Source organism: Hibiscus syriacus, unplaced genomic scaffold (assembly GCF_006381635.1).
Source record: "Hibiscus syriacus cultivar Baekdansim isolate YM2019G1 unplaced genomic scaffold, ASM638163v2 tig00110694_pilon, whole genome shotgun sequence".
NCBI classification, from domain to species: Eukaryota; Viridiplantae; Streptophyta; class Magnoliopsida; order Malvales; family Malvaceae; genus Hibiscus; species Hibiscus syriacus.
The window spans coordinates 949,915-968,509 of NW_024062828.1; the positions used below are offsets into that span (position 1 = coordinate 949,915).

Genomic DNA, 18,595 nt, shown 5'->3' on the forward strand with positions numbered 1-18,595 from the left:
GCTTCATTCAAGGTACGTCTATCATAATATATAACATGGAAAATTTTACCTCTACGTTGACCAAGCACAGCTCCCACGACAAAATCTCTTGCATCACACATTAATTCGAATTGTGACGTCCAATCTGGGGGAACCACGATAGGTGCATAGATAAGTCTTTATTTCATCTCATTGAATGTTCCATGGCAATTTTGATCGAATACGAATGATTGGTTTTGTTGAAGTAGGGTACATAAGGGCTTGGATATCGTTGAGAAGTCCTTGATGAATCGTCTAAAAACCCAGCATGTCCAAGGAAACTCCTAATGCCCTTGACAAAAGTTGGCGGGGGTAGCTTCTCGATCACCTCGATCTTGGCTTTGTCCACTTTAATGCCCTTTGTAGAGATTTTATGGCATAGAACAATGCCTTCAGCCACCATGAAGTGACATTTTTCTCAGCCGAGGCATTTTTCGAAGTCATCTCCAGAAATGGAGAAGTCATCCATAAAAATTTCTAGAAAATCCTTAACCATGTCAGAAAATATGGCTTTCATGCAACGCTGAAAGGTTGCTGGGGCATTATAGAGTCCAAAAGGCATTCTTCGGAAAGTATAAGTGCCATAGGGACACGTGAACATTGTCTTCTATTGGTCTTCTTGTGCGATAGCAATTTGATTATACCCCGAGTATCCGTCCAAGAAATAGTAATATGCCTTGCCAGCTAGTCGATCCAACATTTGATCGATGAACGACAAAGGGAAGTGACACTTCTTGGTGGCCTTGTTGAGTTTCCGGTAGTCCATGCAGATTCGCCACCCGGTAACAATGCGTGTTGGTAGCAACTCATTGTCTTCACTTGTCACTACGGTCGTGCCTCCCTTCTTTGGCACACATTGTACGAGACTCACCCAAGAACTATCAGAGATAGGGTAAATCACTCCAGCGTCAAGCCACTTGAGAATTTATTTCATCGCAACTTACTTCATGATTGGGTTTAATCTTCGCTACGGTTAAGTGGATTTGCCGTGGCATTCTTCTAGCAGGATTTTGTGCATGCAAATTGTTGGACTTATTCCCTTCAGATCTACTATCGTCCATCATAACGCTCTCTTATGTTGTGACAAAACACTTAGCAGACTACATTCTTGGTTAGGAGTAAGGGCATAGGACATAATCACAGGTAAAGTTTCAATACTACCCAGATAAGCATATTTAAGATGTTGTGGCAAATTCTTTAGCTCTAGGGTAGGTGCATGCTATAATGAGGGGCTTAGTAGGAACAAACTCATCAAAATTCAAAGGTTCAAAACGCGTACCTGGGCTAGCTATAAGCAAGCTAGCCTGCTGCTCCTCGAAATAAAAAACATTAGGCTATTCGGCCTTTAATTCTTCAAATAGTCTCTCATCAGTTTCCAGCTGATTGCAAATGTCATGGTAAAATTGATCTGCTTCTCTGGCTATTAATGCATCCACTTCTAAAATGCTCTGGCATTCTTCAGAATCATCCATGTATTTGAGAGAACATAAGACATTCACAGTGACACATTGGTCGGCCACTCTTATGGTCAGCTCACCCTTCTCGCAATCGATAAGAATGCGACTGGTAGCTTGGAAGGGTCTCCCCAGAATTATGGTTGTTGTGGCATCGACCTCACAGTCTAGAATCAGAAAGTCTACTAGAAATACGAACTTGTCAACCCGTACAATGACATCTTCGATTAGCCATTCGGGACGAACATGTGAACGATCGACTAATTGCAAGATGATAGAAGTGGGGTCTCGCATTACCTATTCCAAGCTTCACAAAAATTGACTTAGGCATTAAGTTCACGCTTGAGCCAAGGTCACATAGTGGCTTCCCAACATATTTGTCTCCTATCGAACATGGAATGATAAAACTGCCTGAATCATGTCTTTTTGGTGGCAGCCTGCTTAAGGAAGAGCAATATTCTTTTACCGTGGCAATTGTATCGTACTGCTCATCATTTTTTTTCTTGGTAACAATCTCCTTGACGAAATTAGCATATGTCGACATTTGTTCCATAGCTCCCAGAAAAGGAACATTGATTTGAAGTTAACTCAGAATGTCAACAAACTTCTTGAATTGAATATCTTCGTTATGCTTCTTCAGTCTTTACGAGAAAGGAGGTGGGGTCTGACTTCTTGTTTTGACGTGGTGGGAACAATATTTGTGTTGGCATTTTTGTTTGCTCCCTTAGTCACTTTACTCGATGAACCCTCATTCTTATCCTCTTCCACTGGTATTTCTTCTAGTAATTTTTTCTCCGCTTGCACGATTATAGGGGTAAATTATCCTTCGGTCTTCCCACAAACTTGTCTTCTACATTGATTTGAGTACTACTCTGTAGAGTTACACACTGCATTGTTCTTTTCCATGAGTTTTTGTGACTCCAGTGTCACTCGACAGATGTCCTGATCTTCGTTCTTGTAATGTAGCGACAATTTGACCAACCTGACCCTCCAATGCCCTCAGCGATGAATTGTGGCTCTAAAGCAGAGCTCTTTAGTTTTTGATGGAGTTCGTATGGTCTTGCAGCGTGGTCTTTGTAGTTGCTATGAATTATTGCATTATGGCTTCTAAAGAATTGGTGTTAGATGAAGATGGCCCTCCCTTGTGAGAATTATGCCATGGCATATTCGTTTGAAAACCTTGGGAGTCATTGAAATTATGATGTCGAACTGGTTGATTAGTATTGTTGGTTCCTTGATTTCCCCACAAAAAGTTTGGATGTTGATGCCATCCAGGATTATAAGTGTTAGAATAGGGGTTGTTGTTGCCTCGATTGTAGTTGCCCACATAATTGATGGATTCTTGATTGGTCGGGCACTCACTCTCATGGTGATTGTCGTGGCATAATAAACATGCTGAATTGGCTGCCTTTACTTCTCTCACCTCACTTGGTCTTTGCAAATTCTTCAACATATTGGTGATAGCAGCAAGTTGGGCAGACACTGAATCCTTAGTGTCTATATCGAAAGCTCCATGTGATTTTTGCCCAAGTCCAAACCTTGTAGATGGAAATTGATAATCGTTGTTGGCAATCCTATCCAGAATGTCAAATGCCTTTGCAGGTGATTTGTCAAGTAATGTCCCATTTGCTAAGGCATCTAGTATCATCCTCGTGGTTGCATTTACTCCATTATAGAACATCACCACTTGCATCCAATCTTGAAAACCATGATTCGAACATTTATGAAGCAATCCTTTATTCCGATCCCAACATTCATATACTAATTCATCATCAGCTTGACGAAAAGAAGCGATGTCGTTCCTCAATTGGGTGTTCATGTTCGGAGGATTATACCTTAGCAAAAATTTTTTGCACATATCATTCCAAGACTCCATTGAACCCGTTGGAACGCTACTCAACCAAGCCTTTGCTCGGTCACGCAGAGAATATGGAAATAGCTTTAACTTTAATACATCTTCGTGCACTCCTTGTTGAAGAAAATAATCGTACACCTCCAAGAAGTTATAAATATGTTGTCTGTCATTTTCATTTAGCATGCCCCCAAATTACCCTATGGAATTCAACATATTTGAACATGACAGGTTTGAGCTTGCAGTGGGCTGCCTGAATTTCTAGTGCCACAATTCCAGGATTTAAGTCATCCAGATAGGGTTTAAATGATCACAAATGACACGAGGTCTGGCTATATTCCCATCATTTGGAATTGCCTCGACATTCTAATCTTCCTCATAACCAATGCCTTGATTTTTGATTTGATACATATTTGCACATTGAGCACGTCTTCTTTGCCTAAAAATCCTCTCAATCTCAGGTTCAACTGGTTCTAATGGCTCGTTCAAATGTCTGCTGGTCATACATCGAGAAAAACCTGAAAAAGATAAGGAAAATAAAAAGTAAAACTATATATAAAAGAAAAATAAACAAGTAAAATAAAAATGTTATGACAAAACTAATTAACTTCCAGTTGCCAATCCCCGACAACAGTGCCAAAAACTTTTTCGTGAATTGTGAGTACTATATATGGTTGCGAAAATATGTGCAAGTATACACAATCGAACAAATAATATATAGTGATGAGTGAGTATCGTATCCACAGGGATTGGAGGAAATTTATGAGTTCAATCACAACAATTTACTATTTCACCTAAGTATAAGTAGTGATGTTATTTACGAATGAGAATATTGTGGCAAATTGGATTGTGTGTAGTGCAATCAAATGAAAATGTAAAGGCAAAATAAAATGTAAATACTGGATTTGATTATAAGGACTTTAGACTCCTCACACGACAAGCTACTATGGGAATGAATGATAGGAATCACTTAGGAAATTTAAATCTACTTCACAGAATGGTCTTACTTCTATGCTTTATCTGCTCGACAGAGTTTACTAAGGGTGCCCTATGTTATCTCTAGTCAAGGGACTCGACAAATTGAAGATTCCTTGGCAAAACGATTGGCGTTAGCTACTGCAGGGATCCTATTGCTCCAGAGAACAGGATATGTCTCGGCAATACCTTTTTGTGGCAGCATTAACATCTAACCTATGAATCATGCACTACTCCTTTTAGTCGACTGAAATCCTAGCCTTATCTCTAAGGTGGATTAGGCCTAGTTACTATCTAGAACCCCTTGCTTATGTGGTTTATCCCTAGTTTCTCTCGAACACTAAGGATGTACTACTTAGACATTCTCTCGAACACTAAGTAATCACCTAAGGAATGACTACTCTCATAGCTCCTACAACCTTAAGACATTAAACTTCATAAACAAAAAAGGTAATAACATACAAAAACAACCATTCATTAAAGCAAAATCAAATATCCATAAGGAACTCCCACCATATAAGACTAGTTCATGGTGGTGTTCGAATGTTCCAAGCAATAAAGCAAGACATTCATTCGATCCATACAACCCAAATGATATAAATGAAAGCAAAGAGCAAAGGGAAGGAAGAAAAGCCTTCGATGTGCACTGTCGAAACTCCCCTCGGCCACCACAAACTGTCCCAGCGATCTAGCTCATCTCGGACGCCTAGTTCGCCACTCCCTCTAGCTTGTCAACGGAGGAATGCCACAACAAAAGTGATTGAGAGAAAAAGGAGATACCTTTTTCTCTCTGAATTTTTAGCTTAAGGCGGCTGGTCAAAAAGTTTTTTTTTTCATTGTGGCTTCATCTCCTATTTATAGGGGAGAATAAACCTAGGTTTTATATTAAAATTACCATAGTACCCTAAAGTTCATTCATTTTACGTGAGAGATGGTGAAAAGGTATAGTGGGCCCCTCCTATGTGGCTGATAGTAGAAATCACGTGTAGACAATGATAGTTGGCTCTTACTAAAAATATCTTGTTTTATCTTTTCTGTCGAGAAATGTCGTTCGAGTTGTTGCGGCAATCGCATTTTGCTCAGTAGTCTCATCATGTCATGGCAATTCCCTTTTGTTTATTCTTGCTCCCAAATCCTGCACATCATCGAACAAAACGCCTTCCACATAACGCAACACATTTTACAAAATAAAATGTCGCAACAAACTTATTTCCACCACATTCAACTATATGCTACTAAATGCATCTATATGATCTTATATGAGCTTTTAGACAGTCAATAACTTAAGTAAAAAGACCCCTAAATATAACCTTTTTACAGAGTTATCAATTCTCTTTCGGGCTCCATAAAAACCTATACATCTCCATGTGACCCTTTCATCAGTATCTGATATTAAAACATCTATGTGAAAGTTTAAGACGAGTCGTAAAGAAACATTGTAACCTGACCGCCAAGCTAGACATAAACCACCACGAGTACCAACAGAATCTACCTCAAGACCATGCAAAAACCATACGATTTACATACTTTCTCCATTCGAGAACTCTGTAACTTTGTTTCCATAAAAAAACTATAGCTGGGTTTGCATCTCTCAACAGGTACCTAAGACAACGAACTATCCGGGGTAACCCCAACCCTCGGATGTTCCAACTCAATAGTTTCATTGGGTCCGGTTGGCCTGGGTTTTTAGGCCTGTCGATATATTTAGAGTACCAATTAATTTTCAAATCAGAGATAGCCGAGACTAACTGGTCGTTCCTCGAACGCTTCGCATTCTCAACTTTATCCATAGGATTATCCTCCTTCACCGATGTCATGGTCACATCAAAAGTAGTTCCCTGTAAGAGATCGGATATCTGTAGTGCAAAAGTCTTTTCAACGCATGCTTTAGTTTTTCCACTTAAGTCTTTAGTTGTCATGACATGTGTGTCTGTTGCCTCCGAGCTAGTAGCAATACTGATATTACTTGTATTTTTTTCCCGTAGCCAAGTACTAAACAACTCTCTTTTTCTTCTTGGAGGTGCTTGAATAATGTCCCTTAAAAAAGGAGATCACTCTTGTCTTGGAGGATACACATTAGACAAAAATTTTCTCCATGCTCGAGTTTTCCACAGAGGAAACAAAATAATTTTAGTTTTTCATACTGAAAAGTATCATAAGACACTACCACATTAGGTAGCATTAGTTTCTTCTTTCACTTCAAAGGTTTCTAAACATCAATACCCACACAAATTCTGATACAACCCCTGTAGCCCAAAGAAACGGTTGTAGTATCATAATTAAGGAACCAATGAAATTACGAAACTATCTTGCTATATGTTCCGATATAAATCTTGTCTGCAAATCGTTGACTAACACCCAAAAGTCAACGTTATGAAGGTCAACCAACATAGGATCTTCTCCCTGTAATAGTTGATGTAAGACCAACATGTGAGAATTAAAATACCAAGGGCCATCCGTGAAAATCCACTTTAAATCCGCTTCATGATAGAGCCGAAATAAGAATCGTCCTTCCTCTAAATCAGTAATTGAGATGCCTCCAATGGGGTGACAAACGTTCGCTAAAGTTACCTTCATAGCTTGAAAATTAACCATATTTGATGTTTGAAAGCGACCAATCAAACAGTTGTCGAAAGTGATTGGGTGTGAGTTGTTGGATTGCCCGACTATGAACGCTTCATCCTCCTCTTCCTCCAAATTGAGACTTGCCAACTCCTACTCTATCGCTCTCATAATCAAACAAAGAAATCGATAATTGAATGCAAAAACTGAAATAATCAGACTGAGAACACGGTTCAGAAAATCATGCCAAAGACGGCAGAAAAAAAGAACATGCCAATCGGCATAAAACCCTAACACAAAGGGTTTTTATGGGATCAACCATTCAACCATTTTTTATCTTTTTTTTTACTTTAAGTAAAATATATTAATACAATACAAAGCTTAATATAAACATAAATTAACAAATTTTATCAAAAGAGTATATGAAGCAATTTTAAAGTCTAAATTCTAGAATAACAATCCACAAATACACCAAATTAGTAATTAGTAAATTAATAGATTAGTAAATTGGTGGTAATTATTAATTAGTAATTTGCCATCTTTCTTATTATCTATTAAAAAATTAATAATTACTATTTAGACTTTTTTTAATGAAATAATTTTTTAAGGTAACTACTAAAAAATTATAAAAAAAAGTAACGAAGTGATCGGACTTATTGAGTCGACTTATAAAAAATCTCATTAAACACTCTTAAATAGGATCGTCATGTCGTTTAGGGTTCTTGAAAATTCATTTTTAAAAAAGGTAAATTTCTCTTTAAGGTCTCTTGTGTATTTAAAAATATTAAAATTAATAATATATATAAATATATATCAATATCGACATATGATATTCGTTCTTGCAAGTAATAATCATTTTTTTAAAATTGCAATCATAATTTTTTTTTGTTGAGTTCAAAAATTAAATTGCCCAACATTATAAAAACTTAAGATTCTCCAAACTTAAAAGCGATCCAAGAACACAAAAAGAAACTAGGGAAAAGTAATCAAACCTTAGTCAAAAAGAGACTAAATCCCATATCATCATCGGACTCTTCTTCTGGTTTTGGTTTCTTCTCCTCCACCGCAGCAGCAACGGCAGGAGCTGCAGCAGCAGCAGCAGCATCAACTGCAAACTTACTTGGATCCCCCAGGTACTCCTTCACTTTATCAGCATGAGGGAAAGAATACTCTATTGCAACGGCAACAGACAAGACATTCTTGTATGCATTGATGAACATATGTGGTGCATTCACTGAACAACTGAGTCACCTCGGAGACCCTTGCGGATGTTCTGGAGCTGGTTAGAACCCACGTTGTCAGCGGCGGCGATTAAGATCAGGGTGTACTCGTCTTAGAGCTTGGCATAGTAGGCGACTTTCTTTTCGGCCTTGGTGGGTTTCACTGCCATTTTCTACAAAGGGTTAGTGACGAAGAAACAACGTGCAAAATATCAAAATCGAGGGCCAAGACGATGCCGGACGGTTGGACAAGGAGGACAGGCAATCAACGCCGTCACTTTAACCTCTGACTGGATTTGAGAATTGTTGATGAAGAAAAACTGGAGGCTGGTTAATTTACAATTATAATTGTAAATACAAATAAGGTACACTAAAATAATTATTATAATAATATAATAATCATTAAAAATTACAATTAAATTAATAATCAAAATATATGTGAATAAAATCCACACATAATAAAAGTTACAACAATACGCATTATAATAAGAATCATAAAATAATTTTTTTAATAGTATGGAGTGATAATAATACATTATTTATTCAGTGTTAGAGTCAGTTTGAGAATGCTCCTAATAATAAAAAAGTGACTTTCCATCACATAAACACGACTAAACACCCAAAGATTGATTTAAAATCATGGTTGGAAAAATGTTTTTTAACATAACCTCATAAACTTAAATTTATAGTTTTTGCTGTGAAAAGTTACTTTTGGGTGAAATTATATTTTTATTCTCAAATACAATATTTTCGATTTACAACATAATGTTTAAAATGAATATTTTATATATTTTAAAAATCTTTTTAACACTAATCTCAAACAATTAAAATTAAAATTGTACTTTTCAAAAATATTTTTAAAAGTATTTTTTTTACAACACTTTGAAAATCATTTTTCAAAAGCAATACCAAACTGATTAATCAATTGACAACGTACACACACCATGGAGATATAACAATTCCAACCCATACTTTTCTTAAAACAAACTTTATTATTGAGCTAAGATTTTATTGGTAAATATAATGGTCAAAACTAAAAGAAGGATATATGGTATACTTTTGTCTTAAATGTGTGTATTTCGTCAAGAATATCAAATTGAAACAGTAGGTGATGGGTTAAATATTAGAAAGATTTATGAATGTTGGTAAAGGTTCACGTCACCACATAAAAATAAATACTTCCCATCTCAAATTTAATGATTTCTGCCATTGCAATAGTGTGCATTCTTATCACTTCAAGGATGAGGTGAGCCCTAAGCCTTAAGATTTCTCTACCACTCTTGTTCCTTCACTTGGATTATATATGGATAATATATAGCATTTCTTTCTCTCTTCCCCCTTCATTTATACTCTAAATCCTAAACCCTAAACCCTAAACCTAAATATCTAACACAAATATCCCTAAATCTTAAACTTTTTGTCTCTAAAAAAAGATACCCTAAACATCAGTTCCCTTGTTTGCATTGCCAATCACATAACTACATTAGAATGGTAAAAACAACTTATAATATTATGTAAATATCTCCCAACATATTGGGATTCTTAGAATCTTTTGCTTTGTTTGCACATTGTTTCTGTAGGTTCAACTTATGATTGGGAGGTGTTTGCTTTTCCATACGAGCAAAGATGAGTGTGTAAAAGCTTTGGCTAAGCATGCAAAGATTGAACCAGTCATCACCCTTACAGGTAAATAGGTATCTTTTTCTCTGCAAATATTCTGGATTTTTCTACTGTCACCTTATGCTCTTTATTTTTTCTTTTTAATTTGCGGTTTGGAAAGAGTTGCTTAAAGAGAATAAGGCCTTCTTCCATGACTATTTCCAGGTTATAAATCCGAGGCAACACTTCAACGGTAAGGCTAAAATCAAAATCATTTTGAAGAACTTCAAAAATAGAAGGTTTAAAACTTTTTTCGCTCTTTGGCATGAACTTAACTGATTTTTTTTTTCTTTAGATAATTCAACTCAAGGATGGCAAATTGAAGAAGAAAAGCACTGGGGCTGTTCAAAAAGATCAAAAAATGATGATCCAATATCTCTACGAATGAACTAGTTGATCACTTAGCTAGATACAAGTATAGTTTTCATTTTTCTTATGATTTTAGACCTTTATAAGTATTGTAGTTTCTTATTTTTCAAGTATATAGGATCTGGTGGTAAATTTACTCAGTCAACTTAATCCTATCAACTCTTTTATAAAGTGTACTGTGGAGTTTTATGTTGTACTTCAAGGCTAGATTATAATCTTGAATATTCTATAAAGAATTAGTTGCAGTAAAAACTATAATGTTGAAGCATAGTTCTATAAAAGGTGAGTAATTAAAAAAATGCAACTTATTTTAATATGGCTTAATATATGCTTTGATCTATGTATTATAGTTTTTTAATAGAATTATAATATATTCATTAGTCAACTAAAGTAACATCAACAATGTATTGTCATATACATACAAGACAAGCATTTTATAACTATCATAAATAAAATATAACAACGAACGACCAATGATAGTCTAATGAGCAATTATAATTAAATTATCAATTTGGTGCTTGTACAAATTTTCTATTAGTTTAGTCTTTTGAACTCTCATTTTATTATCACGTCATTCTATTGCTTTTTTCTCTTTAAAAAATGTTACATTACCCAATCAGATTATCACATGCAATAATAAATGCATATATTTTTAAAAAACCATTAAAATAAAAAAAACTTAAAAATATAAAAGAATCTCAATGTCATGAATATTTATTTATAGTAATAAATGTAAAAAAAATAATTTTACATTGATTCAGGATCGTGGATTAGTGGAAATGTACGATGGAGGAGAGTTTTGAATCTATAAATCCAAACTTAAATTCCTAAACCTAATACTCAATTCTTTAACCCTAATTCCAAATTTATCATTCTCACCCTAAATTAACTCTAGGGATTTATGGAGATGATGAAGGGAGGTTTTGAATGCAACTAGGGTGGGGGAATTTTTGCATGATGCTTAGAATACTGTAACAGCAACCAATGCAAGCATACATCATCGTCTACCAAGTAGTAAAAGTGGACACAACTAGTGCGTCGAGTATCATATCCACAAGGATTAGTATTACTTCACAGAGTTGTGGTGCAACAATAATAAATTTGTGTATGGTTGATGTAGAGAGCAATGATGTAGCAATGTAATTTAAAACATAATAAAATAAAAAGGGATTACAACACAAGTAAATGAAGCAATGATCGATTTAGGCAAAAGATTATGAAATGTCAAATAGCAACATGCAATAAACAATGCTTTAGCAACATGATTCATGTGTCTAGCATTAGCTTAGCAGATTATTCTTCTCTAAAAAATCTTCACCAATGACTTGCAAGAACTATATCTCTATAGTAATTCAAATAAGAGTACTAAGAATGCTACGACAAAACAGTCAGCAAAAATATTTTTTATGCTAAATATTTCTCTCACAGATGTTGATGTTATTCATGATATAACTTACTCTCTTCGCATTACTGGGTAGTTTATATCTCTACAAACAAGCCAAAAATAAAACTCAAGCAACACCAATCAATGATACTAAGGCAAATTGGATAAACATGAAATTCATCAAATATATTTAAAATAAAATATCCAAGTTTAATATCTCAACATAAAATAAAAATAAATCATCTTAAACAAAATAAACCTCTTTTCAGAGGCGGACACATGACAAAAATTCAGGAGTTGCACAAAAAAACTCTTCAAATCTTCGATCTAATCTGTTGCCAATTGCCGTATCCCAATTCCCACAAAACTGAAAATATATGCTTGATTCATGGGCTTAAGGTTTGTTTTTTTGGCTTGATCTCTTTTTTTAATTTTAAATAGGATATTAATTTTTTTCCTATAATAAAGAGCAACAATTACACACAATATTAGGGGGTGACACTTGTATTAATTAAAAAAATTAGAAAAAATTAATACTAAGTAGACAATTTTGAGGGGTTGCCTGGGATACCCAGGGCAACTATAAGGTCCGCCCCTGCCTCTTTTCTCAAGTTCAACCTAAATCACTAAGATGACGCCCAATCGATCGTCGATCACTGCTCTCACGGCTGCAACTTGCTTCATGTTCAAGTGTTGTTTTTCCAAAGGTTTTTAGGCTTCCATGGAGGTGGCAAGAGAGAAAAAATAAAAGATGGCTATAAAAATTAGGGTTTCCAAATATGCATAAAGTGTGTAGAAAATATTATATTTATATCACATCAAAGTCAAACTTTCCACCAATAAGAAAGTTCCATTTTTTCCTGAAATTTCCTTCTTTAAATTTAAATTTCAATCCTTTTCTCGCAATAGTTATGAACAACTATTAATTCCTGAAATTTCTTTAACTGTCTGGTGACCCAACAATTGTTGCAAAATCAGCTCAGCAATCCAGTCTAGCATTGGTGCACAACAATAGCTACAACATTAACAACGTCACAACATCAGTATAGCAATTTGCAGTAAAAACATTAAAATGAGCCTAAGTGCCAACAATTTTCTCCCAATATGCAAATGATGTGAAATATGCTAAAATAAATCTAAATATGATTATAAATCTAAAGTACAAGCTTAACCTAAGTAAAAAGCTATAAATAATAACTCTTTTGGAGAGTTATCACACAGGCGAGGGGATTGCGCAAGCGGGAGGGGAAAAAATTTCTCAAATTTTTTAAAAATAATATTTTAATTTTTTTAAAAAATAAAGATTTTTAAAAATATATAAACGTGATATGTATTAGATAGCGATCGAATTTAACGGTCGTTATAGTTTAAGCACCTAAAAGTGTAACGTCGAAAATGTTAGGCACCTATTCCTAGTGAAAAATTCTTTAGACACTAAAGTTAACTTAGGGTATAGTTTGGACACTTATTTTTGTATTAAGCTAAAATAAAAACATAATATGTGTCGCTTAACAGTTTTTTTAACAGTCGTGACTGTGTATGCATCTAAAAGTATAACAGAGAAAACGTTAAACACCTAAAAGTGTAACGGAGAGAACATTAGAAACTTATTTTTAACGAAAAATTCTTTAGGCACCTAAAATTAACTTCTAATATAGTTTGGCCACTTATTTTTGCATTAAGTCTTTTTTAAATTACAATTTGCATATTATTATTGTTTTTTAAACAAGAAACTAGGTTTTCATTAAACAAAAAGGTAATGTACAACAATGGCAACGTAACTCCAACATTAAAATTGAAAGGGCGTGAAGAAAAATAAAACCAAAACTTACTCTTGAATATATGCTTCATCTTCCAAAAATATTAACAACTATAATCTCTTTATTTTTATGCAAAATTAGACGCACTATTAATGTAGGTGTGGAGATTGAGGGAATCAATCTAACAAATTATTTTGTGAATGATTTTGAATGCATTGATAAATTGTAATTAAAGGGGATCTAACTATATGAGACTGTCGACTGTTGATCTTTCATTATCATGAGGTACATCAAGATGAACACAACATGAAATGTCAAACTATCACAACAATAGAAAAAATAATGGTATAAAAGCAGTCGAATAACTGTGTCATAAAAGTAGAAAAAATAAATGTTTCAAGAATATGCTATAAGACAAAAATAAAAATGCAAATATATTTATTAAGATCTAAATAAAAAATTAATTTAAAAGAAAGAGAAACGACAACATTATTATTATTCTTTTGAATGAAGAAACGACAACATTAGGTCACTCCCTAAGGTGAGACTTTGAAAGGAAAACTAGAATAACTAAAAATGATTCATTAAAATTTTTAGTCCTTTTATGTTTTGTTGTCAAGAAAATTAAAGGAAGAAACAAAGGTGGATAAAATAAATAAAGATAAATGAAAAATAAAACATGTGTCATGTATTTATTGGACAATACATTTTGAGTGGAATTAACATATCCACACTGAAATGAAGACAAAAAAAACGTTAGACGCATATTTTTACCAAAATCACTTCAGATACATAAAATATAATTTAACTTAAATATATATTTTTTGTCAACTATATAATAACTATTTAGACAAAATGGTTAAGTGTTAATCTAGATTCTATGTATTAATTTTTATCCCTACAAACCCAATTCATATTTTCTTGTAAAATGTTGCATCAAGTTTAAGTTAGATATAATTTTTGTCATCCATGAAATAAATATTTAATTTGTTGCAATTAAATTTAAATTTCTTCAAACTTAATTTATTTTTTACTAACTCTCTAAACTCCATTCATATTTCTTTTAATTTTTTATCAATAATATTATGAAACATAATACCATTTTATTAAATAAATCATTTATAATTAAAATTTAAATTAAATTGATAGAATGTAAAAATAATAATTAAATATATTATTATCTTAGTTAAAAGTGAGTCATATCATCAATTTTGTTAAAATTTAATTATAAACAATTTAATTAAAATTAAATCAAATTTTTAATAAATTAGTTGAAAAAAAATTAATTCAATAATTAGAATACAATCATATACAGTTAATAGAGATTGGTTCAAGTAATAAACAGTTTGATATCAATTAAGTAATATCTCGAAATCGAATCTTTATATCTCGAATTCGAATATTTATATATATGTAAAAAATTCTTACTACTGAAATACTCACTTATAAAAAAATCAGATAATACGAAGCGTCTGAATTAATCTAGAGGAAGCAAGAATTAAATATATCTACACAATGACAAGCCCACGTTATCATGGTAGTGACGTACGTGAAGAAAGCATAAGCCGCCACCTCCTAATTCGTGCGGCTCCATTCCCAAAACAAAGTTATTATGAACTTTCTAAATTTTCCATTTTTCCTGATACCCAGATCAAAGCTCAACCCCCCTCTGTTTCTCATTTCTTTCCTGTCTCAAAGGAACCATTTTGTTTCATCGCATGTTATGTAAGTAATCTTTTTCTTTTCTTCTAATTTGGTGTATGGGAATCAGAGGCAGTGGCAATGAACGGTTAAATTTTGGGTTTTCTTTTCACTTTGTGGAATATCTAGTAGAGTTTTTGTTTACTTTATTTATTTCTAGTAATTCTTTATAATTCTTGACGATAATTTGGGTATTTATACAATTGGCTTGTTTTTGCATTCTGTATTGTTTTCTTGCTGTTAGTACTATCAAAATCCTGAGTTTTTACAATTATTTGGGTTTCATTAATTGCTTAGTTTATCATGTATTTGGGTTTATTTGCAATTATTTATACTTTAAGGAAAATAAATGATGGGAATAACAGTATAAAATACAAAACTTTATTATGGGGTTATTTGCTTTTAGCAGGATGGAGCTGTTGACTACTTCAGATACAACAAGCTCGAGTTATTGGTTGACTTGGAGGGTTTTGATATGTTCAGTTATTGTTTTTACACCAGTTGCTGTATCATTGATCATAATTTGCAAATACGAAGGATTGAAACAAGTTAAACATGATGGAAAAGAAAGCCAGGAAGGTTTAAGTTGTGATGAGTTGTATGATGATGATGTTTGGAAGCCTTGTCTTCAAGAAATCCATCCTTTTTGGCTGTTGGGTTATCGGGTCATTGCGTTTTGTTTAGCTCTTGCTACGATTGTTTCAAAAACCATAGCTAGTGGAGCTCACATCTTTTACTATTATACTCAGTAAGCAATCTCTCTTCTTTGAACTTGCCTTGTATACTAGTAATTCTTACTTAAAGTACTTCCATCTTTATATAGGAATCATGATACTTTAACTCTTAAATAGAATGAGCTTAAATACAATGTACTGTTCACTCAGATCATCTGATCATCCGAAACCGAAATTATAGGGTATTTTGCCTTATATTTTAAGCATTTTAGCTAAGTCAGAATGATATATTCTGAAACATTCCAAGTCACGATCTCTTTTGGTGCTGGATAGGTGGACTTTTACATTGGTTACCATCTACTTTGGGGTATGTCTTATAGTTTTCTTATTCCTAGTCTTTGTTGCAATATTTATATCTCCATGATAAAATTGTTGCCTTGTATCCATATGCTGGCTTGCAGTATGTACAATTTCCCCCTCTTCTTGCAGATCGGAATGTTTCTCTCTATTTACGGGTGTTACCAGCATTATAAGATGAGCAGCTGCGGCTTTAACGTACAGCATGTTGAGATAGATGCTGAGCTAGGATACTACACTCCTTTAACTAACAGAAAAGATAAAAATGTACTGAGGAAAGCCTTAAATCTGCAGGAAAGATGCAATGTTTCACAAGCTGCAGGCATTAGTAGTTATCTCTTTCAGGTTATATTCCAGGTAAATTCTCTTTTTCCATTCAAGTCAACGATGCAAGATTATTCTAAACATTCTGGTGAAAAAAATAGTGCTAGTATTTTTACTCAAAATCATTTTTGATAGTTCTGCAGTTCCTTTGAGTTTTTCATGGGGCTTTTTTGTATTCCTTGAACTTTTTATGTTATATCTCATTTTGATTTGTCATATGCAGATGAATGCTGGTGCTGTTATGCTTACTGACCTCATATATTGGTGCCTTATTTTCCCATTTCTTACCATTGAAGATTATACATTGAATTTCGTGAGTTCTCTATCCCTTTGTTCATCAGGCTAATGTTTTGTGATCCTGCCTGTCTGAAAATGTTTGGTATAATAGGAATTCAATCATATCCAAATGATAGAAATAATCATCACATCATGTGGTTCAAGTTCATAGAATCATACTATGCTGCTCTGGCTCTTCATTTTCTTATCTGAACGTGCCGTATATACATACATATATATTTGTTCAAACACATGGGTGTCCCCATTTATGATCCTCCAAAGACCCAGTAAATACATGAAAATCTTAGAAAACGTTGAGCATACCAGTGTCTGGCACTTATAACCAAGCCTGAGAAACATACATTTAGGGGATGCTTTCATATCCATTTCTCAACTTCCTATCAGCAGTTGAAGTCCAGTCATTCTGAGTTTCTAATAATACTTTCTACCAAAACTGTCGGTTGATATTTCAACTTGACCTTGTTTTCGATATATTTCCATTTCTTATTCCATTTTAATTTATCTTTTTGCCTTCGTTAAGACAGAACCTTAACCTGCATCTCTATATTTCAGATGACTGTGAACTTGCATACACTCAATGCCATACTACTTCTCGGTGATACAACCCTGAATAGCTTGGTAAATATACATTGTTTTTTTAATCTTGTTTTATAGATAACGCTTCTCTTTTCAACATAATAATCTTGAATTTTATATATCTATCAACTACCTTTCAGCGGTTCCCTTGGTTTCGAATTTCATACTTCATCTTGTGGACGGGTGCTTTTGTCATTTTCCACTGGATCCTTCATGCTTGTGTCTCGATATGGTAATATCGGTTTTATGATTATCGTTCAAAATAATGCACAAAACTCCCTTATTCAAGAACTGAGATAATTCTGTGTTACAGGTGGCCATATCCTTTTCTTGATTTGTCGTCACCGAATGCTCCATTATGGTACTTATCCTTCTATTGAAAGTAATCTTTCCAAATGAGCTTTCGAATCCCTCATATGTTGTCAAATAACATTAATCCATTGGGATAATCTGCTAACCAATTGTTGATTTATTGTTTTAGGTACAAATTGTTTTAAAAAAATGTATGATGCAGGTATCTGATTATGTTAAGCTTGTTTTCTGGCAGGTATGGTTTGCTGGCAATCATGCATATACCGTGCTATGGCATCTTTGCTTTGATCGTAAATACGAAGCATTACCTGTTGTCAAAATGGTTCCCCGAGTCGTACCTGTTGAAACGCTGACGGACTTTGCCGAAGTTGCTCATCAGATTCAAGCAATTGATAAGCACATGTTTGCACCTATTATATACTGCCGTAGCCTTACAGAAGACATGAACCAAATATTGAATGACTCTGGAACTCATGCGCAGAGTATTCAAAGACTTTTACAAACTTAGCTGTATTCTTCGAAAACAAGATCAGCATTTATATCATTAGAAAGATTATAAATAATAAATACTTTAAGTAGAAATCATTCAATTTATTTTAAGGGTATTTTCTTTTTATTTTTCACATGCTACAAGATAAATTATAAGGATCCTTATATATACTTTTAGTGTTTATGTAATGCAATTATTTTCTTATAAATAAATGTAATGTTTGAATTTCTATTTACTTTTGGTTTTCCCGTATCAACATATTATGATCATTTATGGGAAGTCTTTTACTTAAATAAGTTAATCAATAGGTAGACAACAAGAGAATATTAGCGTGGTGAAAGAATATTTACACTAACCTTTTTTTTTTAAAAAAAAATAGTGTACTTGTATTTAACTCTTTTTTTAAATAGTACTTGTATTTAACTTAAATACAAATTGCACTCCTTCAAAAATATAATTTTTAATATTCTGAAATGTATTTTTGTAAAGAGTTGCATATTTCTTTGATTCGTGAATTATACTCAATTTTCTAGTGAAATATAATTATTTTAGGGTAAACTACATAAATAGTCAGTCGACTATAGGGTAATGTTTTGTTAAGTCCATCAACT

General features: G+C 33.5%; 1 protein-coding gene across 2 annotated transcripts; it reads left to right on the forward strand.

Annotated features, from left to right (window-relative positions):
- The first annotated feature begins 14,900 nt into the window (after nt 1-14,900).
- On the forward strand, nt 14,901-17,919 carry LOC120138527. Of its 2 annotated transcripts, none has more exons than XM_039153982.1 (9): nt 14,901-14,978; nt 15,364-15,702; nt 15,962-15,995; nt 16,118-16,342; nt 16,533-16,622; nt 17,159-17,224; nt 17,323-17,414; nt 17,496-17,543; nt 17,730-17,919. In XM_039153982.1, coding segments are annotated over exons 1-9 (1,014 nt in total). In that variant the 5' UTR covers nt 14,901-14,976; the 3' UTR covers nt 17,848-17,919. The 2 variants fall into 2 exon arrangements, with proteins under 2 accessions (XP_039009913.1, XP_039009912.1); XM_039153981.1 differs by having other exon boundaries at nt 14,952-14,982; nt 17,730-17,916.
- The last annotated feature ends 676 nt before the right edge of the window (nt 17,920-18,595 follow it).